Source organism: Solanum lycopersicum, chromosome 10, assembly GCF_036512215.1.
Source record: "Solanum lycopersicum chromosome 10, SLM_r2.1".
NCBI lineage: Eukaryota > Viridiplantae > Streptophyta > Magnoliopsida > Solanales > Solanaceae > Solanum > Solanum lycopersicum.
In genome coordinates this window covers 60776397-60802863 of record NC_090809.1, presented here as the reverse complement: position 1 = coordinate 60802863, position 26467 = coordinate 60776397, and the positions used below count along the sequence as shown (strand labels likewise).

Below are 26467 nucleotides of genomic sequence, written 5' to 3'. Positions count from 1 at the left end.
AGTGTTTATGACAATTTTGATATTATAATTCAATTATTAATTGAGTGAGGTTTAGTTTGTAATGAGTGGGTAGTGGATTGATTTATAAATTATATTAATAAATTAAAATTATAATTATAATTAATAGTTGAACGCCCAGTATATAAAAAAAAATTTAAAGAGTTTAATCTTAAAACAATTAAAAATGGTCAATTTTGAACCCAAAGGTGGATGACAAGGGTATTTTGGAGCCAATAGGTGGATGAAAAGGGCATTTTGGAGCCAATAGGTGGATGAAGGGTAATTTTGTACCATTTTCAATACTTTAAGGATATTTTAGGCCCTTGTCCGTTTTTTTTTCTGTTCTCCTTAACATATGAAGTATATTTTTGTGTATATATAAGTATTGTTATTTTATCAACATTTTTCTAAAATTAGTATTGTTTGTCTTGTATGACCTAATATTTTTAATATAATAAAGAAAACAAAAGAATATATCCCTAACTACTTGGTATAAAATAATCAACACAAAACTTGTCAATATATTAACAGTTCATTTGATTCTTGGTTTACTACCATAAGAAATAATTGAAAGCTATTCATATGGTGCAAAGTTCCATCATTTAATTATTTGATTAATCAATGCATATTTTCACTACATTGCATTGTCAGTAAGTAGAGAAATTAATCTTTTTTTTTTTAAATCGAGAAATTTATCTGAGACCTCATTCTCACCAAGCATGATTTTAAACAGTGTGAACATCTTTGATTGGCTAGAGACGGTTATACTAAGTGTGTAGACACACTACTAAATTCTTTTCGGGGATAGTGAGTCGTCCTTTTATCACGAGGTAAAGTTCACATGACGCAAGACTCAAACATGTGAGACCTGATCTAAGTCAAAGACCTGGGAGCAGAACTTCAATTTCTTTCATCATAGTAATGATAACAGCATAATTGAACAGAATGGGAGGAATAAATCAACCAATAAATAATTATATTAGACACTTGCAAATAATACTCATCATATGCTAATACTGTTATACATTAAAAAAAAAATTCAAATATCTAGCTCCTGCATTATGTCAAAACAACCAGTACCCATCTTTACTGGCAACCCTAAGCAAATTCTGGAGGATGGTGTCTCCAAGTTGTCAGTTAAACCATGAGCAGCTGCTTCGACTATGAATTTTGAAGCTGTTTCGAACGACATCTTAAGGAACGGCGACAGAGACTCTGATATGCTTCCATGTCTGCTCATTGGCTGGTATCCACCCGTATGGGTCATGAAGTCGGCTATTAGACTCAAATGTCGAAAATCAATCTCCACACCATAGATACCAAAAACAGTTTTGACCTCTCTTAAGATTGATGCCCGGGCAGCTTCGACTCCATAGGTGTTCAGCATAGCACGAATATTATTCGTGTATATACGGGTAACATCAAGGTCATCTTGCATTTCCCAGAAGGTACCAAAATCCACTCCAGCTGCTTTCAGGGCCCAATAAGCAGAATCAGAATCTTGGCGTTGCTGCTTTGTTTGGTTTTCATCCCACATCACAGTATTTTCAGTTACTTCATACTTGACCATTCTGCATTGGTCGATTTTACCAGAGTTCTTAACATACACTTTCTTTGCAGTCTTTTGGGCAACCTGCATGAGTCAGACATTTAGATGATATGCCAGGGTAGTGCCAAGTAGAACACTTGGTAAAACAAGGAGTATTATGGACCAATGGGTTTCAAAGCAAACGATTTGCCAATGGTGCATAGAGATCAGAAAGATAATAACATTGTACAGTAAAGTCAGTTGATCAACTCATAGTCTACTCGAAATAGGCTAGCTGAAGGATAACTAAATGGTGTGTAGTGCATAGAAGTGCTCAATAAAGAAAAGCATGTAAGAACATAAAAGGAGGGTAGTTCTACGACTTTCTTTAGGTAACTACTGGAAGAGGAACAAAATTGATTGAAGATTACCTGAGCTAACAAGATATGAGGTTCATTGACGAATCTAAAGTGGACCTCAAAATGCAGTCCCTCCACATCAACAAAGACACACCTATCTGAATCCTTTTTGCTACGTCTTTCTTTCTTTTTCTTCTGTTTGACAGTTGTTTTGGTCTTTGACTTGCTAGTTTTGGTATTTGATATGTCCTCTTCCGTAGACTGTAACTTAGACGTATGCTCTTCATTGCCACGGTCTCCATTTTCTTCTTCGTCACCATTATCAATCTCATCTGTCTGTTCACTTTTCTCATCTTCAATTTCTGCAGTGGCCTCAGCTTCAGCTTCAGCTTCATCTTCATCATCATCATAATCCATCTCATCTGTGGTTTGCTGTTTCCTTTTTTGTGCGTCTGAACTGAGATCTTCAGTTCTTTCATCCTCATCATCATCATCATCATCCAGCATCTCTTCTTCACGTCTGGTGCTAGAAGCATTTTCTTCAGTCTCATCTGAATCCACTGATTCTGAGCTTGTCTTGAAGTTCTGTATGCCATTAATTTTAGAGAGCAAGGCCAAATGACTTTCTATTGCATCCTCCAACTCCCTTAAGAACACAAATTTTAGGGTATACTCGCAATCTTCTGATGACACAAAATCATGCTTCTTGAGCTTCACCGTTAGCTTGTATAGTTGAGACACTTGATGGTTGTAGATTGATAATGGCAAAAGCTTGACCTCCATACTCTCAATCATATCTGCCACGGTGATCTTCTTCACTTTTGCCAAAAGAGACTGGGCATCATTCCTAAAGATCATTTGAAACTTTCAGGTTTTGCAACAGATTTCAATAAAGTGTCGTTAAGAAAGACCAGATAGAACCATTATCCATGAAAAAGCAAGAAGTCATTATATTGTCAATGTGGAGTAAAGACCTTTTAGCTCAAACAGATTCAAATGAACAATACTTTCCCCATCTCGAAACAATGAAGAGATTGTTTGAGAGTTCAACTTACTTTGATTTCCAGCCGAGGAAGGGGCACGTCATGATGGGAGTCTTAATAGCCTCAGAGGCAGTCATTAGAATCTCCTGAAGACGTGGAATTCCAAGAGTCACATTCATTTCTCCACGGCCCGCAAGATGAAAAGTGTTCAGTCTGAAAATGAGAACATTTAATACTTTTAGTTTGCATTTGAATGAGTGGATTTCAAAACATTGTGTATCTGAAAAATCTAGCCTGATCTTCAATATTTAGGCAAAACACATGTTCCAACAAGATACATTATTCCTTAAGCTGTAAGCACAATATTCAAGAAGTTTCATTTATGACTCGGTGCATTCAGTATCTTTTTTCCATCTCGCTTTGCCTTTCAATATCAATTTTAACTAATTTTCACCAGAAATCATTAACAACAGCAGTACTTTTGAACACATTTTAACTGTGACAGTGATTGGCAAGTAAGCAAAAGAATTAGGCTGGCTCGGCGGAATTCGCAAAAAGTTGAAAGACCAAGCTTCAAGACTTTTTGAACGAGTAAGCTTCAAGACTGAAATGCATCAATCTGATGTACAAAATCCTCAGTCATAACAAACCATTTTAATATTAGACTAGCTTGGATCATAGCAAGCCACAATAATTCAAGCAAGTGTATCTGAAATGCATCAATTTAACTGACATAGACAAGGTCCCAGAAAACCTTAAAAATTGGACCTGCAGAGTGTCAGAGATCCAAACCACGAGAAAATAACAGACATTCATTTTCTGTGATTAGTAAGATAAAGCAGAGTCATAGACACAAAGCGAGCATGCAAGGTATTAACATGCATCAAGATAACAATTACACGGCTAGTCAAGTTGGACATTCAGGAGAAATACGGATAAGAAAAAAAGATTTGTAACAGTGAACTACCACATATCCATATAAATTCTTGCAGCTCTGCAGTTTATTTTTTGGAGAAGTAAAAACAAATTATTCACTTTTTTACATTAAAATCCTGTAGCTTATAAAGTCAATGGAAGGACTAAAGCCAGCAAATGGTATTGTCTTAGTTAAATCCAACTATATTTTCAAGTTCATATAGGTTACATCCTACGAGCAACATACATATTTGTACTGGTGGTTTATAAGGCTGCTACCTGGTTTCCCTCTTTTGCTTCTCATTACTTTCAATTTCTTTTGTGCATTGATGCATTGAATATGGGAGTGCTTAATGATTGGACTACACCATATTTCATCTCAGTAAATCGAAGTTGAAGTAAACCAATAACAACATACCCATATAATCCCATAAGTGGAATCTCGGGAGGGTAGGATGTACGCAGACCTTACCTCTACCTTTGTGGGGTAGAGAAGTTGTTTCCAATAGACCCTTGGCTCAAAAGAATGAATAAACGAAGCATGTTTCAAGAAAATATGACAATACAACTAGCAAGATACAAAAGCACTAAAATAGGAGACCTAGACAGACCAGAGGAAAAAACTAAAAAGAAATTATGGCAGCAAAGAGGCAAGATGGACGGCCAAAAACATGTAACAATGGACAAAGTAGAACATACTATGCAAGTACTAAACAAGGAATACTGTTAGTAAGGAGAAGGGAAAAAGAAAATTAGCCCTTGTCTCTCTCACATAAATGTGCTATAACGCTCCTCAACCTATTAGCCTTTTACCCTAATCCTGCATCTCCAACCTTCATATCAAGGGTCATGTCCACAGTGTCATGTCTTGCTGAATCACCTACTCCCATCCCCACCCCACCTTGTCTTTATTTGGCGTACCTCTACCTCCTCACGGTGCATCCACATACCTACTCGTCACGTGCCTGAACCATCTCAACCTCACTGCCCTCATCTTATCCTCCATGGCGGTCACTCCCACCTAGCCCCTCCTAGTATGCCCACACATCCATCTGGATCCTCATCTCCGCTACCTTCATCTTCTGAACCTGTGTATTCTTGACTGCCCATACTCAACCCATGCAACATACAGGTCTAATACAGTGTGTGACATACTCATCTGTCTCCCCGTTACCTTGAATAACGGGCCCAAGATACTTGAAACTGCTTCTCCCGAGTATATCTTGTGTACCAATCTTCACTTCCATTACCGCCTCACATGCTATTTCACTGAACTTGCACTCTAGGTACTCAAAGTTGAAGTACGGCCATAGTTACTTATTTCATAGACCTATTTTCTACAAGAGCACAATACTGGAGCAAAATGCCTAAAATCAAGGAATGATTGTGACAGTAACATGACATTTTGATCTGAAGACCTTAATTTCATTTTTTCTTTGGCATCACAGATTAGCATTTTCATTAGGAGATACCAATCCGTCTGTATTTCCATCTCAATGTGGTCCAAAAGTACTTAACACAACAGAGTAAATGACATACTTAGAGAAGAAACGAGAAGTATATTGTCTTACGTCATTTGGGTTGAAGGTTCACCTACTGACTGACCAGCAAGGACACCAACTGGCTCTCCTGAATCTGCCAGACTTGAGAAGTATTTTTGCCCCACTAGTTCTAGAAAGTCCGCCTCCTCCTCTTTCAGTTGCTTCACCATCTCTTCCTTTTTCACTAGCATCCCTAATTTCTTCTCTAACTTTTTTGTCTTGCTCTCCCAGAAGTGCTTCACTTTTTCTCCCAGGCCATCAGGCAATTTCTCAATATATGAATTGAGCTTGCATCCGTGACGCAACTTTTGGCAAATGGTTTCTTGATTCTAAACATCAAAAAAATGGATAAATGAGTCAAGGCACAGAGGATACAGTTTATATACATATACAACAATAATCCTTATGAACATCAAAGAAGTAATTACAAAATAATTGAAAAATGTCAAGCAATCAGTTCATACCAAAAAATGAAAAATGCCAAGCAATGAATTCATTAATAACACAGAGATTAAAGAAATTACGAGATAATAAACACATTATTAGTTATATATCATTTCCTTACACAACCAGTAACAAAATAACATCCACAAAATCCAACTTTGTTCAATAAAAGAGAGCAACAGAAGTAGAGCCTGCTTGGATCGGCTTATTTGAAGTGCTTTTAAGACAAAATGACTTATAAGCATTTTGTTAGCGTTTGGGTAAATTAAGAAAAGTGCTTATAAGCACTTGATTTTAAGCTAAAATGATTTTTTAAAAAATAAGCCAGTGGGCATAAGGTAGAAATTTCTAACTTATGACTTTCGGCTTAAAAGCCAAAAGCTAAACGCCAATCCAGACAGGCTCTAAGTCCCTCCTCAAAATAGTTTTATTTCCATCCAGTTCTATATGTAAATCAACTGTAACATGAAGTAAAAATTCTAACTTGAAAACAGCATTAGAATTCATAATGTCAATATACTAGAGCAAATTTGACTTTTAGTAAATGATGTACAATAAATAGCAGTTGACATGAATTTTTACATCAACTCAATAACAAAATCAAAGTAAGATGCATCTCTAATCAAGTTAATAATTTATATAATGGACAAAAAATTGGATCATCAATGCATTTTATCAAGGTAGTTCATAATCAATGAAAGAATCCGAATTCCAGTTCTTACATTTTTCAGTGCTTTGAAGTTTTTGAGAAAACTAGTCCGATGCACATCAACGCCATCTTCTCCATAATAAAATTGGATAATCGAACCATCTGCGTCACGGACAGTATAATCATAACAGACTTTAAGAGATTCCAGGTTTTTTATCAAGCACCTTTGCAAATAACCACTGCGAGATGTTTTGACAGCAGTATCAACCAATCTGTAGACAAGGGGCCAAAAGTCAGGCAAGTACATGCAAATGTGACCAACAGAAAACGTGATAGACGGAGTACATGATAATGATAATTCACAAACACTAAATAAAGAGATATAGGTAGTCTCTAACCCTTTCCTCACCAGCAGAAAGAGAACGTAATGAAGATGTATTCTAAACTATGGGTGTTATTTAATAAGAAGTCAAGCCACCATTTAATAGCTAGCTTATGCTTCAACAAAACCTTGAAGTTTGTTTCAATTAAAAATAATCTACTCAACTAGTTCAACAGAATTGCACCTCCAGTCTGAAATGCACAAACCCTAAGGATGGCAAAAGATGTGGCACACAGACCACCAAAATTCATAGAAAAAAACTAGAGGACGGCCAGAAGGTGGAAGTAAGATCTGGCAGAAACCCTAACCAAAATCGATAACAAAAAAGGAAAGCACTATAAATCATAAAGTTGAAGGCTTAAAAATGATTTTGAAAAACACTTTGCAGTTTTAAAAAGGCTGGACTCTTGTTTTGAGAGAACACGTGTGTGAGTGTCGCTTCATGTTTGAGTGTGAGTACAGATATATAGAAACATATACTGTCACCATATACTGGAGTTTCCACATTTTATGTACGGTCCGTTTACAAGGCACTACTTTCAGTTTAATTCAACTGATCTTCATTGTGATCTTCCCATTGATATTTTGAGTTTGTTTTTTTAAAAATAAGGATCTTCCCATTGGATTTTAGTGGCTTGTTTTAGCAGAGGGATATGTGGGGCCCTCATCCTGACTCTCCTTGCAATCTGTACAGAAAAGACTGGCTTCATTTTCTTAAATTGCATGTCCTAGGATAGGCTTCTCTCAAATGAGAACCTGAGCTCAAAATGGCTACATTTTTCCGGATCAAAGTGAGTAGTAATTAGACACAATGACAAAACGAAGAGAGAACAAATCATATATTTACCCTTCACGACCAGCCATGCAATGAAAATAGTACTCCTGGGGACGAAGTCCAGAAAGAAAGCGATCACTGACATAACCTCCTGCCCTAGAAGCACAATCCCATGCTGGAAAACAGGGTAAAGTCTTCCCAGAAACCATTCGTGGCACTCGTTTTCCTTCCAACTCTTGTTGGCCCAGATATGAGGAAATTTGTTGAAAATTAACCTAAATAAATGATACATACCCATCAGTCGGCACTGAGACAACAAAATAATGACAGTTATGACAAAGCTGAAGTGTAGGCAAAATGATATGGAAACAAAAAATTTCTGATCAGCAATCGAGAAGTCCTGCAAAATCATGCAGATCATCCCAGAACAAACTCTACAAATACTACACAAGTATATACATCTAAAAAGTACACCAGACACGGATCCAAAAATCTATAACTGCATGCTTTCCTGTGCTATGGCATGCTGCACAAACTCTCTCAAAATAAGAGTCAACTCTTAAAGATGTACAATCACATAGTCTAGCATATCACTTTACCCAAAACATAACAAGCATCATCGATGCTAACAAATTTAGTACAAAAAAAGACTATAGCATCAAAACCTACATGAAAGTAGATAGATACAAAAGCATTTAAAAAATGATAGTTTTAACCATTTGATTTAAGCTTCAATAGAGTGCATCCTGTTACAAACTTCGTAGGTCATGCTTAACATGTGACTCTTTCCTTATTAAAAGAGCCTTTTATTCTTGTATCAGAGAACTCATGCAGATCATTACACATTACAGTACATTAACATGTAAACCCAAGTAATTCACAAACATTATCACTGGAAAGCAATCAGGAAGATCACGAACAATAGATTTTCTCAAATTATTTTTTATCAAAATTCAAATTTTGAATGTGCAAGGTAGTTCATTCTTAGTTCTATGATATTAACAATTTCTTATGTGACCTTATAAACTTTTCGATTGCACAACAGGGGCAAACATTCAGTTGTTTACATGAGCTCCTAAATCTAATAGGAATTCAGCAACAGCAAAGACGCAATCTTCTTCCAAGATTACGGATCATGTTAATGTAACATTATATGAAAACCATAACTTAGTTAAGCATAACAAGCAACTATTATATGATAGTACCTTTACCCTTTTTAGATATGTTAATAGGTTAGCCTTTACTTTCCCAAACATTTGTTTTTGGTTCAAGATCATGCTCTATAGATGATAATTACAGAAACTTACAGAGGCACAATACAAAATCATGTTTCAACAGTTTCTACCTCATTATAAAGTACTACCACATATGAAATTTATTAACCTCGTACAAACTCTCACTCCCAAACTTACCAAACGCATAAGCAGGATGTACAGATACAATGTAGAAAATAGTTCAGAAGAAGCAAATTTTGCCAAGGTTTATAACCTATGATTAGTCATAGCAAACCGTGTGCCTTGAAGTAAAGTGAAAACTTACTGAAACCTTTTCTTTTAACTGAAACTTCTAAGACACATGGATGAGACAGTAACATAGCATCACTGTAAATTGTGAGTGTTGTGAATTATCCCGTAACTAAATAGAAAGCTTCCCAAATTTTACAAACTTACCGTACTCCCTTTCGCCCCAGTAATTGTCATAAGGGCGATGCAGTTTCTGGGGAAAGGTTTCAACAATCCTTTCAGCAGCAACTCTTTATTAAATTGTGAGCCTTTATTTGCCAATTTATTTTTCATCTTCATGTCTAAGGCTGCTGTGGCAACTTCTTTGTTGCTGCTTATTGCTTTCTCAATTTCTAGTTGGAGCTCCAAAGGGCCTGCAAGCCAATTTCCAACATCAATCATCATTGATATGAACATACTGACGAAAAGTTCAATAGTAAGCACAATTGTACAGGACGCAGGTACTAAATGTATCTTCATATGGAGCATACAAGACCTAAATGATAATTTTCTTCATTAAAACTGATACTGACACCCTACACATAAGTTTGGGAAAAATCCGCAAACTGATCACATATACACTGGACCTATGGAATCATTTCTTTCAGACTTGATACATATTTGCATCTACAGCTCAACATAACTTCGATTTTAATGTCACTATCAAATTCCTAGCTAATGTCCCTAATTAATCTAGTCAGTGAAAAGTCAAACTATTGCCTCAAACTCAAACATTACAGGAAGCTCCTTATCAGAAAAAAAAATACAAATAAATAAATAAATAAATATATATATATATATATATATATATATATTTAAAATTGTTAAAGATGGAAAAAGAAAATGTTGTTACAACAGTTTTGACTGGTAACCCTTAATAGCATATGCACTTGACAGATAAAACAACACTACAACCTCTTAGAGCTTCTACATGACATACTCACCTATTTCTCCACGCTTGAACTTCACAAAATCACAATGAGCCTCTTCACCAACATCATCTCCTTCAAGTTCCTCCTTCCTCCGAATATCGTAATGTGGTAAGATGACAAGATCATCAATACCACAAGTGAAACCATGCAGCTGAGAAAATGAGTGAATTAAGATGAAGATTTCACCAAGCAGGCATGGCACCGAAAACAAACGTATCAGGAGAAAAAAGAAATATAACAACATAGCGAACCTGCAAGAAAATAGTAAATAAACGACTCAGAGCAGAAAGTAAAATGCCTGCTTTGTTGGATCCATAAAGCTCCTGAATTGTATGAACTAAACCAAACTTTCCAAACTGGGCCTTGTCGATTACACCACGCACGAGCTCATTTTTCCAAATTAAGAACTCATTTTCAGCGGTTCTATCTTCTTGTTCTTCTCTTGACTGATACTCAACTAGGCGACTCTCGCTCAGGAAATATGCATATGGAATTTTCCCTTTGTTTTTGACGGTACAAGGTGGACAACCATTTGTCAGATGATTTAGTAATGCAGTGATGACCTAAAAGTACAAAGTTAGAATGATCAGTTCTCTACGAAGTTGACCTTAATGATTAAGCTAATATTACACCCGAGGCCTCAAAATGAGTGCATAATGAGCTTGTTTTCGCTAGTCTTCACCTGCTTCCCTGTCCAAAGAGGCTTTGGTTTCCACACAGCAGGCAAGACAGTCTGCACAACACCTTCAAAATCTACAATGGAAACTTTATTTGAATGATTTCCAGAAGTTGGAGCAGGCCCAGCGGCAAACACACCAGATCCATACAGTAGTTGGTTGAACTCATGAAGGCTCAAAAAGGTATTCTTCATGGTAAGAATCACTGCACCAACAATATGATCCTGAAGAAGATGAATAAGTCAAAGAATTATTAGGAGAAAATATAGAATAAACAGATAACAAGAATGAATCACAATGGTTGTTGGTGACAGTGTGCAGTTCAGTTACTCAAACCTGAATCAGGCCTCTAACTGTATCTCCTTTAGTTGGAACAATGTACTGTTCATTAGCATTTACAATATTATATGCTTCAGCACGAGAGATTTCATCTTGTGGGAAGTGGACATTCATTTCATCACCGTCAAAATCGGCATTATAGGTACTGAAGCAATACAAGAGCAGATTAGTCCCGGAGAGGAAATTTTGTTTCTTTATGTACATGGAAAATCAAATTGAGAATTCCAACCTGCAATTAGCATAGTGCATACGAAGAGTTTTCTCTCCTTTCAGTACGCGGACAACGTGAGCCATTATACTGGGCTTGTGAAGCGTAGGCTGTTTCAATTTTTTCCAGTTAGACCACTGTGCATCTATGAAAAAATGAGTAGCAATGCAACACGAAGCAGTTATGGATACATATTCCTTATTTGTTAATCCATCTATGATATACAAGAACAACTGTGCGTCAATCCCAAGCAAGTTGGGCTCGGCTATAGCCTATATGAATCCTAACTTGTCATATCGCTCCATTTAAACTCATCTCAAACCAATATTATAAAAAAAATAAAAAATACTAGAAGTGGTTACTCAAAATTCTATCATTCATGTCAGGATTTCTTGAAGGAGGACAGCATGGAGACTATGGATAATTTCCACTCACAGCAATATTTTGAGAAAAGCTTCGATGAGACGAGTGACTTTGATTCCTAAAAAGAATGGAGCTAAAGAGTTGAAGGATTTCAGACCTGAAGAGCGGTTACAAGATTGTTTTAAAGTATTTTACTAAGAAACTAAAATTGGTGGTGTACAAACTAGTGGACAAACATCAAATAGACTTCAGTAACGGGACAGATAATGGATGCCTCGTTAATTGCTAATGAATGTGAGGATTTTTGAATAAGGAACAGACACCTAGGATTTTATGTAAACTAGACATTGAAAAAGCAGATGATCTCATAAATTGTGTGTTCCATGTTAAAGTACTAGAGGATATGGGTTTTGGAAGGATATGGATAAAGTGGATTGTTTGTATAAACACTATCAGGTTTTCTTTTTATGAAGTAAGGTGTTATATGACGCATCAAGAAGGTGCAAAATAGTACAAAAGAAGATGGGTTAGCTCCATTACAAAAAAGTAAATCATCCAGGGCAGGTAGCTAACCAAAAAGAAAAAAGAAAAAATGATCGCCTGTCAAGCCAAAGATAGAGAGCTAATGAAATCTAGAAATGGAAAAACATCATTTACAGGGATAGGCTACTCCAACTAAATAGATTCCCAAGATTAGAACTGGCTAAGACAGCGAAGTGAAGCAGGAAACGAACAAAAGAGCAAAAATGTTAAATGTTAAATGTTAAATGTAAATGAAGAAGCACAAACGGAAGGACCATTATACTTATGGAGCTAAATTACTGAAACTGTTGCATTGCCTTAAACCCCCGGCAATTACATACTTATCAACTTTGATATCCTTGTGTGATCCATGTTATAAATAGAAAAAGCTACAGTGATATATCCATTAGAACTTCTTTTTCCTTAATTACATAGCATCAAAGTTGCCAATGATCGATCTGTTAAACAGCAGGTTCTTTTATTAATTTGAAAATAGCAAATACACCTAGAAGGAAGCATGAAATACTACATACAACTAGTTCTGAAGATTTAAGCAAAAAAGATTTACCTGTCGATTCACAAGAACAACATCCCCATCTTGCAAGTGTCGATAAACAACTTTGCCTTCAAATTCATACTCATTGTTCCTCCCAGATTGAGTCACTGCTCCCCTTGAAGAAGGCAATTTTCTAGATATTGCTACACGCATCTTTTTGTTTGATGGTAGTTTCACAGTAGCTATTCTATCAGCAAAAGAGATGGCGCCAGGATGGTTTTCAGGCCCGTTGATGACAGCATCTCTCATTTTAACAGCATTCCAAGGAGTCAACCTCTGATAAAAAAAATGAGATATTATCAGAGACTGAGAAAATACGGATAGTGCTAAAAGTTAAGCATTCAGCTCACATATAAAAAAGATGTCGAGAATATTCTTCTGTTTTCTCTTTTGCCATTTTCTAATTTTCATCTTCTTGTCATTTAAAGTACCTAATATTAGCCTAATGGAACTCCATGAATAAATCATGGCTATTGAGCAATGGGGTTTGGGATATATTTTAGCTCTAACTAGTTCATTGTTTAACCCATGTAACATAGAATAAGGAATCCTATATAAATCCTAGACACCAGTTAAAATTTGATCCATCTAAGCAGCTTAGATGAACCTTGCACATATTTAAGCAAAAGAGACCATCATTTCCCATAGTCCTGGCATATGAAGCTTTGATGACATTATTCTCTACAAGGAATTATATGTAAAACAGTTAACAAACAGTTGGAAGCTACCCACTCAGTTGTTATCAACCCTTCCCTTCCACCAGAAGTACAGGTTACAGGTGCTCCAATTTCGGGTCAGAATTTTTAAAAACAAGACTTAGTATCCCCCTCCCCCCCCAAAAAAAAAGCCCCCAAAATAAATAATAAGCAAGCATGAACCTTGAATATGTCGTCTTAGTCCTTCCAAATTAAGTTAGTCCATTAGTTAATAATGCATGCTTGAGACCATGGACAAGGATGGCCAGAATAACTTGATAGATTCAGATATGCTTGAAAAGAGAATTTCATTGGTACAGAAGCCAACACTATCCCCAGTCTCGTCTTTAATTGTTTTCCACTTGTTCTTGGGAAACAACACCAAACTGCCTTTAACCTCCTATGAGCCACTCGGGATGAGATCGATTTCAGGTAGGGTGGTAGGGTGGTAGCAAGATTAAAGTGTGAATGAGAAAGTTTGAGAAAGCTTTGTACAGGTTGAAGGCTATTTAAGCTAACTAGGTAATTTATTTTTTCTTTGATTTAACCAAGACCTTCAAGAAAAGGAATTTGAATAAATTCTACTTAAATACCTGAGTACAATGATATAGAAGATAATTCAGAAGTTTCTCAGAATATGGTGAGAAATGCAAGTAATGGGAAAACACATTATAGCACAAATATAAAAGAGATACAATAAAGTTGTGGAGGAGGTCAGGAGACAGTGATGAGAGCACACGCATGCACGAAGCATAGCAGCTACAGACTGAAAATTTCTACACATATTCCAGTTTGCAAAAGATAGAAGTATCTTCCCCTGATAATTTTAGCCAACATTCCACAGCTAGCAAGGAGTTCATTAAATAGTGTCGATTGCTCTTGTAGAAACTTTGATCACACGATGAACTGAGCATCTAAATAGACTGGTAACCACATTTAACTCCAGCAACGGTAGTAAGTCCATATATATGTGAAATAGAAGCAAAAATAAACTCCATCCAAGAAAAGCTTTACAAACAAGTAGAGCAACAATAGCCTGTACAATTAGAAGTAGAAATTTTGCTGGAGAAATAACAAGCAAAACCTCAATTAGTATTAGGCCTGCGTTTCTGATATGCTGTTCCCACCACCACCCACAACCGAAAGGAAAACCAAAAATAAAGAAACAGCAGCACCAGGAAGAGGACAGGGGGGTCATCAGCAAAGTAAAAGAGGATAATTATGCATGCCTGTAGTACTTAGCTTCCATTTTCATCAATTCAACAACGTAAAGAACTTGTTGAAACTTGTATTCTTGTTCTTATTTAACTTTCTGGATAGGTAAAGAACAGTAGACACAGCACAGCTATTCCAAAATAGGTAAAAAGTTTAGCATCTTCACCCATACCTCAGGATAGGTTAGCCTTGAAGCAAAATATGGTGGAATTCCAATTTCATTGACAGACAAATAAGGATCTGGAGATATAACTGATCGGCAAGCAAAATTGACTCTCTTCCCCATCATTTTCTGGCGGAAAATACCTTCTTTCTTCTCCAACATTTGACATATGCCCGAACCAACATCTTTTTGACCCGGACCTGCAATTTGATATAGAAAATACTGCTAATAAGACCAAAAATGATTGCAGACGGTCCCCAGAGCCGCAGAGTAGATTTAATAGTCCCAATGGCCAAATTCAGCAATAGAAAATGAAACTACAAGTCAGCGGTAATAGCAAAGAAACACCATCACACAGAAAACTTTGTATGGAAAATTAGATGTCGCCTCAAGGAACACATGTAGACCCTTGCTTTCTTTAGAGATAAAAAACCACGCCACATACATGCAGGTCTACAGAAAAATAAACCAAGTAAAATTCAGACGATTCTTATCTTCAATCACATTTGAACTCCATATCTATTTGGATGGTTAAAGACCTAAAAACAAAAATAATCCCACTTACGATCAAAGTTTCTAGATGAAATCATCACACAACTTATCATGATATCACTGTCACCCTAACAAAAATATTCTCACGTGTTTGGTCCAAGTCTTTTGTACATACATCATGGCAATTTCTTGGTGCTCTTATGAATAAAATAAAATTCTTAAATTCAAAAAAAAAAAAAGTGCCTCAAGTATCAGGAAGATTTAATGAGTACAATTTAAGTTTGTCATGAAGGTATCGCATAGATATTACAAAAAAAAATTGCTCATCAATTATAAAGGAGTCCAACACATTGTTCTTTTTTGAAATCTTAATATTTGAAGAAGAGCCACGAGCTAAATGTTTACAACCATCCATTATTTGCCAACTAAGCTTATAAAAGAGGTTGAAACCTACCGTTCCCAACATTTAGTACTTAACCAATTTAAGTTCCGAGAAGTTCCAGGTTACAGATATAAGCCACAAATGGATCTTTCGGATACAGAAGAAGGGCAAGTGAAATGGAGCTGTCTAGTCACTTTTTGGTGTAAGGATAACTGTATGGAGGAAATGGATGAATTTGTCCATTTCTTATGAATTTTGTAAATCTAGACTCTGTTCTCTCTTGTTGTAAAAAGTTTTTGAAGGTGACCAGCATTAGGGATGCTGAGGAATACAACAGTACTTTAGTCAATAAAAAAAAAAGAAAGAAAAAGGCAAGTGAAAATTAAATAAAACACTGTTTTCCAAAGGTTCTAGAAAGTATACTTAGCAGGAAGCACCACCCACCCAAACACATTTAGAAGCAGTGGTGTTAAAAGATAAAAGCTAAAACAAATGACATGGTCCATGGGGCTTGAAAGAAAAACAAGAACTTAGACACATGCTACTTTAAAATTTAAAGTGAAGACGTAATTTACAGAAAATCAAAAGGTATCATAAATATATGAATTTAGTACAAACTAATTGTTTCAACATCGCATATAATAATGTTGATACTAAACCATCTCCTCAAAGTTGAGGTTCAAAGAACCAATCATTTCTCGTTGGGGCCACTTTTGCGCATCATTTTGAAGCATAAATTTATATTAAGTGCATGGCTTTCCCAGGAAGAATGACCCTGGCCCTCACTTCGCCTTGTTTCATCGCTTTAAGTGACTGCTTATAATAACATTGCTTAAAAGTAGCACAGCAAACATAAAAGAGAGGAATAAACTCACCAGAAGCTGTTTTGCTATCAAACAGCACATTTACAGATTGTTGAAGATCCATCAAGCGGCTAATGATCTTAGACCTTCCAGCCCGGTTGATATGAGCATTTCCCAAAGCTATATTTGCCTGAATGACCTTACCAAGAAGAACAGTATGTGGATGTTCCATAATCTGAAGAAACATCAACATTAAAATGTAAGCAATCAAGGGATATAAAGATAGGATGAGAAATTCCACAAGCCTCCCCTGAGGTTTTGTATTGTCAGAGGCCTACCACCCCCTGTGGTTTCAAATCCCAAGAGAACAGAGAAAAGAACACTAGGTGATTCCTCCCATTTGTCCTAGCAGGCCTTGGCAGACAAAATTAACTTGTACATGTTAGTGGGAGGTGGTAGGTATCCCGTGGAATTAGTCAAGGTGCGCAAAAGTTGGTCCGACGGTCATCCGAAAAACAAAAGGAGGACATGGTTTCCCCTCATGTATAACTTCTATGTTTCCTTTATTTTGTGTACTTAACCAAGACATAGTATGCACATGATTATTAACTTAATCCCTTCCATCCCAACCCGTTAACAAGAAGTTGTAGCTTTGAAATGGAAAATACAATGCATGATACAAAGAAAAAAGGAGAGACCTGGTCTAATGTGCAAAACGTGTCATAGGAATTCCTACTAAGAATATAGAGAAATGGGATTGGCAAGAAATGGATGGACTAGAGGTTCTTTTGCATCATCAGAGTTAAGTATTACATTTTAATTAATGGTGCTCCAAAAAGACTTTTTGCATAACAAAGAGAATCAAGACAAGGGGACTCTCTTTCACCATTTTGTTCATTCTCGTCATGGAAGGATTCAGTAAAACCAAGGGCTAAAGCTGTGCAATTAGGGTGGGTGAAGGGGTTAAAGGTGGTCAAAGGGAACTCATTATCCATTTCATAATTGGTGTATCCAAATGACACTTTGCTGACATGTAATGCAGATTTGGAGCAAGCCAAAATCATAGAGTGTTGTTAACTGTTAGACTGGCATTAACTATTTTTGAAGTTTTATCAGGATGGAACATAAACAATATGAAGAGCTCAATGTATCTAGTCAATGAGGTACAAGATACGAAAGTGTTAGGGTGGGCTCCTTCCCTCAACATATTTAGGACTCCCTCTTGGAGAAGACCAAAAGTTCAATGCAATCTGACAAGAAGTAACTAAAGGTTTGAGAAAACCTAGCCATTTGGTAAAAAACATTACTTATCACTTGAAAGGAAGATTGGTTCCTGGTAAATAGTGTATTAGATTAAATCCCTTGTCATGTGACGTTACTTTGCCCATTTCCTGCCAAAGTGCTGAAAAACATTGATAAATAAGAAGGGTTTCTTTGAGAAGGTAAGAGAGAAAATAAATGTTTTCATGTGAAAAGAAATAAAAGTCATAAACCCAAGAAAAATTGAGGCTTGGGGGTCAATAAAAGTAACAGGTGATACATGAGAAAGAGCTCTTTGGAGAATGGTGACACTGGAGAAATATGGTATGCAAAACCAATGGAGTACTAAAGAAGCAATAGGGCCAATGGTGTGAGTTTATGGAATACATCAGAGTTTTATGGGCAATATTTGCTGAAAGGATATCTTGTATGTAGAAAATGGATTAACAGTTGAATTCTGGCATGACTACCGGAGTGAATACTATCATCATGATCAAATACAATTGCATTTTCTTACCGGGGGTGGCTTGACAATGTTAAAAAAAAGACATGTGCCTTAGACCCCCAAATTTAAGAGGCCTCATTTTTAAAAATAATAGGTTATAAGTTATTATTTTTTAACAAATATTGAAAACTATTTGTAGAAAAAGTAAACATTTCATGAAAAATGAAGGGATTATTGGAAGAAATTTGATATATTTGGAGTACTATATCTAATGAAAATTTATTTAAAATAAGAACAGTTATATTATCATGAAAACTAGAATAAATAAAATATATAAAAGATATTAACAATCAAATTTAAGGCCCCGTTTAATTTTTGCTTTAGGCCACTAATACGCTTGAGCCGTCCCTGTTTCTTACCTCCCTTTCAGTGGATGAAGGATTGCCTAAAAGAGCCAGAAACCATTTCAGACGTTATCAGAATTATGCATAGATGATAAAAAAAAGTTATCTGAGCTTTTTCTACTGTCTTGGTTGCACATAACCCAGCACCATCTTAGTGCTGATACTATTTTACTGAAAATTTACTGTTCCAAAATATATTCAATTATTTTTTGAAAAGCATATGAAGGTTAGTCAAATGCAGAAACTGCAACTTTTGGACCATGAAGTGTACTATGAGCTGCGGAGAGGGCCAAAAGGTAAAGGTGTTCCCTTGAGGAGAAGTTCTGTTACAGAAAAATCTTTTGTCACGCCAATGGAACAAATTGACACAAACCACAGTTGTGGATAGAATGGTGGGCACGTGGAATGGATATGATGTCTCAGGTAGACATCTATTCTGGCTAGCAAAGAAGGTAAAAATGCTAAAAGGGAAGTATGGGCGTGGAATAGGGAGGTGTTGAAGAGCGTAGAAGTAGATTCGTGGGAGTTTATGAATGAGTTGAGGATACATAGAACGCAAACTTAGATATTGCTTGAATACTTCCACAGGTAGAAACATAAAGCTATAATATCCACCAAAAGTATCAGAAAAGACAGAAACCAACATTCAAATATTCTGAATTATTAATTTCGCTAGTAAAATTACCCGCGCCTCACGCGGGTATCCGTCATTAAAACTAAAACACTATATTATTACGTAGTAACGAACATTGATAATGTAAAGGAAAATGATAATTATAACATCTTATCATTTATCCTTCAATCAATCATCGCTTATTTGATTTTCATTTCTGCTGCTTGAGTATTGGATAAACATGGAGGAGAGATTCAAGTAACCTTGAGATAGAGACCTAACATGAAATACCTTTTTAGAATCCATGCATGATATAGCAATATCAACCAAATTGGTACTCTATGCAACTGACAAAAGTGAATGCCAAATAACCTCCTAAAAAGCTCTACGAGTCAAGCTCTAATAGCGTATGTTCATTATTTTTGACAAGGGATAGAGTGTGTTCATTATTGTCCTGCAATTTAGCAGCAAATCTATGCGAGCAAACTTGGACTATTATACACATTTTTTGATAAGGGACTATTATACACAAGTTTGAAGAACACATCTTGCACTACATGGTTCTTAGTGCCAGACTGACAAGAGAAAGGCATAAATACAAATATAAGAAAATTTGACATGGTGTTCAAAATGCTTACAGAGTCACCCCCTTTGGCTGGAGGACGGAATTTGACTGGTGGTACAAGAATAGAATCCAAAAAGAACATAGAGGGACCAGCCACCTTGCCAGATGTATTACGGTGCTGGCTCTGAATATCACAGAAGAATGTGCAAAGAGGAGCTTCATTCTCCCATAAATGCTCTATAATACTTCTGACCTGTCAATTATAACAAAAAAGATTGCTAAACAGAACTACAAATCTATATACCAGCTAAGATATTATTATCATCAGAATAATCAAGCAAAACATGATTAACAACATATCAGAGGAAAAACTAGAATACATGTAAGCTACAAGCTTATTGCTCACGGCGGAACTTGGATGCTATACCTGAGATGGTAAATGTGCTACTGAAAATGAGTCTTTCTGTTGCTCAACCACATCAGACTGATCACCCCCTTGCCTCTTGCGTCCCTTAGAATTTTCTACTCCATCAGTAGAAGTCACACATAAGCTGGTTTCAGCTTCCCCTAACGGCTCGGTGGCATTTACAACCTCAGGGGAAGGATTTTCCTCACTTCCACCAGTGTCATGCAGATTGAACCTGCGACCACTGTTGATATAATTTTCCCTAATTTGCTTATTTGAGATATCCTACAAAAAAATCCAATTGAAGAGAAAACAACAGTTAATACTTTCGGAACTACGAGGTAATCTTTATGTTTGTAGAAGTAGTGATGTCATTTGAATCAAGAAGACATTTAACAGAAGAAATCAAACATCAAAGCTACTAACTGGCAAACTCCAGAAATCAACAGAAAAATCTTCAGGATACATGATGCCGCCTCTGAACATTATCCAATGACATCATACCAAAATCAGGTATATCTAGAACTATATTCATAGAACAGACATATAATTAAGGCAGACAACCCAATCAAAAGCACCATCCATTCTGAAAGATCCATAGTAAGACAAATTTAAAGAGCGTATAGAAAGCATAAATATTTGCAACTAAAACTAATGCTCCAACCAGAAGTCCAGAATTAAAACAGGATGGGCAACAGTACTTCGAAAGTTTAAAACCAAAAAAAAAAAGGTAGCACTGAAGCTGGAAAAGGATTTGATAGCTTATTTTACCTAGTATTTAGCAGCAAAAAATAAATAACCACAATTAAAACATGTGAACAAAAAAGCTTATCCAAATAGAGAATTTTAAATTGAACATGGATAGAGAATAGAGAATGGTATGGGGCAGTTCCAAGGAGGGGAAATACACAGTCAAAGAATTACTGCATCACGAGCTCTCAGAATGGGTTGCTGGACAACTGGCCATGGAACAATGTTGGAAAATTATGACTCCACCTAAAGGAACATGCTTCACATGGCTTCCTCTAAATGATGTTGTGCTAACTCATGATAACCATTGCAAAAAGAAAATAGTTCTGGTCAGTAGATGCCATTTGTGCCATCAGTCATCTGAAAATGTCAACCACCTTTTTTTTTTGCAATGCCCTTTTGTAGCATACATCCGAAACTTCTTCATCACTGTGTTTGGTCTACACTGGGTCTTCCCTCAGAACAGAAGGCAGCCTACTCTAGTTGGATTTGTTGGGAAGTTGATACAACCATCAAGAAGATTTGGAGAACGATGCCAGCGTTAATTTTTTGGAGCATCTGGAAAAGAAAGAAATCGCAGATGCTTTGATGGGATCTCAGCAATACTCTAAAAGCTAGATGCCTAGTCAATCTGTTTAGTTGGAACTTTTTCTCTTGTTAATAGTGTTGACAGTTTTTTGGATTTTGTTAGCTCTTTGATCCTAGCTTAGTGCTCATGTGAGGGAACTAACTCTCTTTCTTTGTACACTTTTGCCTTTAGCATCAACCTGATGCTCTTTAATGAAATCCTTTACTTCATCAAAAAGAAGTTGAACATAGATACAGGAAATCACAATTATGGAAACATGCAGGATCGCTAAAGCAACACTAATAGATACAAATTATGCAAAATAGACTGAGAAGAAGGCAGTTGTTAAGCTATTTAGTTCATTAACTCATTTTTTGTTGTTAGATATGGTTCTTTTTGTTTTCTTTTTCTTTAATCAGGTAGAAGTATTTTCATTAATAAACATGACCAGAATGGCTGTATACAGAGGTTATACCAAAAAATAGAGCCTCTACATAATATGATACTCTACAAAATCCACCCAATCCTCCACACAAGGAACTTCTGTTTACACCAAAAGAAAATAAAGGGGATAGATACTTTACAACTGCAAGAAACTCGACTCTACACCTTCAGAAGCTCTCCTATTTCTGTCTCTCCAAACTATCCACATTAACGCAACTGAAATCGCGTTCCAGGCCCTTCAGTTTCTCCTCTTCTCCCACTCTTCCAACTGAGCATCAATTTTACACGGTTCTTGGCATTACCCAAGGGATGGTAAACCATCTTAACATATCCCACCATAATCTCACGGAAAACCCGCAACAGAAGAAGGGGGGAGGTCAACTATTGACCACACCTTTTTGTGTGTTTCCAGCTCTCTCTCTCTCTCTCTCTGTGGTGTGTGGGGGGGGGGGGTTACTTAATAAATGTGAATTTGTGATAGCTTATACTAGAAAAAGAGGACTATTGTTTCAACCCAAGGCTAAACTGCATTGGGTTTGAATAACAACTCCTTGACCACAACTAGATTAACATCTCCCCAGTCATGCTTTCAAACTAAACAACCTAGAATGCATGAACTAAGCATTTATGAAACTACTTACATTTTCAACTGGTTTCTCCCTAGGCATAGAGGTGGGTAAATGGTATTGGTGTGTCTTGTTTGAAGAGGTAAGAGATATGGTATTAGGAAATGTTGCAGGGGCCTCCTCTTTTTTGGTATACCACATGTATACTACCAAGATGGCCTTGTTGTTATCAATGGAATCTTTTACTTGATCAATAAAAAGGGAAGATTGTCCAACACCACATAAGGAGACTGCAACTTTTCGTGACCATCTTTTTGAGATCTCAATTGAATGCTCAAACTTTTGATAAGATGGTCACCCACTTCCATACGGTATGAAAGCAAGCAAAGGTCCTAGGTTCAAGTCTCACTGCCACCTATTATCAAAAGAACATTCCACATACTTTACCCATCAAAAAAAACCAAGCCCGCGCATGACGGACCATGTTGAAGACATAATTAAGTAAATAAAAGTGTGCTCCCGCTAACTGCTTAAGCTTTTAGACGAGATGGGCAAACACTATCAGCCAAGCTATTCTTTAGAAAATGATATGCCAAGCTTAGGACAAAAAACATCTACTTCGCAACAGAATCAATACTCATTCGGTAATATCAGAAAGGCAATACAACACAACATTCAAAAATCTGAACAGTGCATCTTTTTTAAAAGGAATTTGAACAATGGATTAAAGACACCAGTATGATGAAAAGAGATATACCATATGAAACCGTCCAAAACTAGGTTTTCTGATCTTTGGATTTTTTGCTTTGCAGTTGCTACATTTCTCCGTTTTTGTCTTGAGAATTCTATCAATAACTGCCATGGCTTCAGTAAATTGGAAATTGTCCCAAGATGGTCTCTTATTGTACTCACAATGATCTCGCACATTCAAATCATCCATAGTACATGACATATGGCTCCCTTCACTTTCCTCCCGATCAGTAGAATTATCAGGAGAAAGAGCATCAATCATTTTGGCCCCAACAACATCACCCTTTGCAATTAATTCTAATTCAGAAACACACTTTTCAACCTAACTCAGAAAAGAAATGTAGAGTATTAGTACGGAAAAGAATACATGGTTATACAAATGCTAGGAAAAAGAATTAGCAATCCTATCACAAAAAAAAAAAAAAAAACACTTACCTCTGCTCTTGATGCCCTAAAATGGAAGCAATAAAAGCATGTTCTTTGCAGAAGATTGTGCAACATATTGAAAAGCAAGGGATTGTAGACTGGTGAAACAAGTTCAATATGACCACAGTGACCAGAGCAGTTACTTTGGGAACAAAATTTACATCTGAACAAGTTGTTAGATAAACAAATCAACACAACGACATGAACAAAGAAAGAGAATCCAACAGAACGAGAACAAATTGAACATAGTGACTACAAGAAAATTTTAGTCATTATACTGCAAATGCACAATTATATTCAATAATTAAATTGGGTAAGACAAACTTATACCTATAGTCAGGTGCCTATATATTTCTCAAATATACTTTACCAAAATATATTTCACAAGCATATTAACTTGAGCAAAAAACAACCAGTTGAATAAAAATCAAATTCAAATCATTACACCTACACTCCAGCATATTGGGAACTTAAAAGAGCTTACACCTCCCCTTCAAGTTTCGGTTTCCATAGTAAGAAAAATAACTACTCAAATTATGATGGCAAAAAGACCATACATACTTGTATAGATTGACACTAGGCATATAAGATACTGTAATCAATTCCGAACTCGTGAATGCAATAGTAAATTGAATATTACTACGGGTTGTTTGGTTTGTGGATAATTTATATTGGAATTAATACGTGAAGATCTATTGTGATATTTGAAGTATACATTCAACATATACATCAATATACTTGTGAAAAAATTGTACTTATTTATGATTAAGGACAACAACATGTGATAATTCTTTCATCTAACAAGTAGTACCTGATTAGTTCAAAACATGCATGCACATTATAAGTAAACTTACTGAGAATAATGATCAAGGGGACCCATTGCCGGATCATAGAGCCCATTAGGCACTGGTAGCTGTAATCCATCAAGCAAATTAGGGCTTGTGACTTTTACAACACTATGCCTACGAACTTCTTCATCTGTCATGAAACTGAAATGAACCGCTTCAACGGTCTCTGATGCACCCTGAAGCAGTAATCACTTTTTGTTACATAACCACCAAACAAAAACATCCAATTCCAAAGAAACATGTCGTACAAAAGTATTTGTCAGACAAAGCAGCCAGTTTTACAGAATTATCACCCTATTTGCACTTCGGAATTTAGTGGTACATCATGCATAAGAAATTAGTGGCATAAGCATCCATATGAAGCTAACACATTGCAAGCAATGTGGCCTAGGGTCAACAAAAGTGGAATAGACCATGAGAGGCCAAGATTCATCTCAAAAGAACAGCAACAAAAAAAAAAAAACATACCCAGCAGGAACTGGGGAAGGTAGATTATACACAGACCTTATGCCTACCTCGTAGAGCTATCAAGTGCAGCAAATCAAAGTAGATTCAGCTCAAAACAACACTACGTAATTTCCCTGTAACTAGGATAGGTGCAAGGTGGCAGGTACCTGGTGGAGGTAGCCAAATTTGGCCTCGACACAACATTATAAAGAACTAGAAACTAAAAAAAACAAGTTCAAAACAGTAGCGGAAACATGTTGAAGCATACACATACACCACACATCATAAACCATTGGCACGACCGCAAAAGGGGATAATAGTACAAAACAAGCTCAACCAGAAAGTAAAACATAAAACAAAATCAGATTTTGACAATCAAACAATCGATAAACAGGTAAAATCAACAACTCTACATATTATTGAATTCATTGACGTAAATCAAACATCAACAACAACCAAAACGAGAAAAAAAAACTGAAAATACAAAAAAAAAAATACCTGATTCATCTTGAAGTTCCAATTGGAAAAAAAATTGAATCTGAAGGTTCAATTTGGAGCTTATGGAAGCATAAGTATGCTGTATATTTTGTGGCGGAAGGTTAGTTTGGAGGCTGGGGAAGAGAAAAGGTTTTGAAGAAATGGGTTTAAGACAGGGTTTAGTAGAAAATCCAAATAGCACTACAAATATTTAAAAAATATATATTCAATTCTTTTTTTTTCCTTTTCAATTTTTAATTTGTTTGTATTTCTCGAGTTTTGCTTCGTAACACTAATTTCTCGTGTACGTAATATGAGATTGTTTGGTAATTGAATAAGAAATAAATTATTTAGATATTAATTTTAATATAATTTATATGACGTTCAGTTGACGATTTCAAAAATCCCCATAACTAATACACATTTATATCTTCTAATTGTTGGATTAAATTTGTTATATCTTTTTACATGTTGAATTAAAGATATTTCTTAATGGATCAAAATTGTCTCAAAAGCTTCATTCTTTCCACTATTTAGATCAAATTTGTTCTTAATATTATTCTCAAACTTTAAATTGTTCTTCTATTAACGATATAATTATATAGTGTTTTGATTAAATATACGATATTTCTTTATTGGTCGATATCTCACTCAATCCACCAAAAATTTGTGTTAATAATATAGCTAAATAATAAAGTCATTTTGAGGTCAACTAAATATGCATATCTGTTAGCAAGATTGAAAATACTATTGTTGTGAAAATTTTTATAAAATGTTTTCAATTTTTTTGAGACAATATAAACAATTAAATCTTGATGCAATTAGCTATCCTTTTATATAAATTTCAAAATAGTTAGTCATGATTTTGATTCACAATACCTTAAATTAACATCTTTTTTCGAGATTTCATAAATTTTGCATCAATAACTATTCTAATTTAAGCCCATTTTGCTCGTTACGCTCCTCTGTATATGATATCCAGATACATGTGAACCATTCCAGTCTCCATATGCATAAGGATACATGTATCTAGTGTGTGTTTAGCATGTATCTGGATATATATAAATCTCACT

At 35.8% G+C, this 26467-nt stretch overlaps 1 protein-coding gene across 1 annotated transcript; it reads right to left on the bottom strand.

Moving 5' to 3' along the window:
* Positions 1 to 955: 955 nt before the first annotated feature.
* On the bottom strand, positions 956 to 25590 carry LOC101260591 (DNA-directed RNA polymerase I subunit 1). Its single transcript, XM_004249710.4, has 21 exons — positions 25416 to 25590; positions 24477 to 24646; positions 23632 to 23785; positions 23204 to 23518; positions 20140 to 20403; positions 19786 to 19965; positions 16498 to 16660; positions 14758 to 14948; positions 12688 to 12951; positions 11256 to 11344; positions 11024 to 11171; positions 10693 to 10911; positions 10262 to 10573; positions 10023 to 10161; positions 9247 to 9452; positions 7649 to 7851; positions 6493 to 6691; positions 5357 to 5655; positions 2943 to 3083; positions 1960 to 2734; positions 956 to 1633 (listed from the first exon to the last, which is right to left on the bottom strand). The coding sequence occupies exons 1-21, from the start codon at positions 25422 to 25424 to the stop codon at positions 1040 to 1042; spliced, it is 5034 nt and encodes a 1677-aa protein (XP_004249758.1). The 5' UTR covers positions 25425 to 25590; the 3' UTR covers positions 956 to 1039.
* Positions 25591 to 26467: the final 877 nt, after the last annotated feature.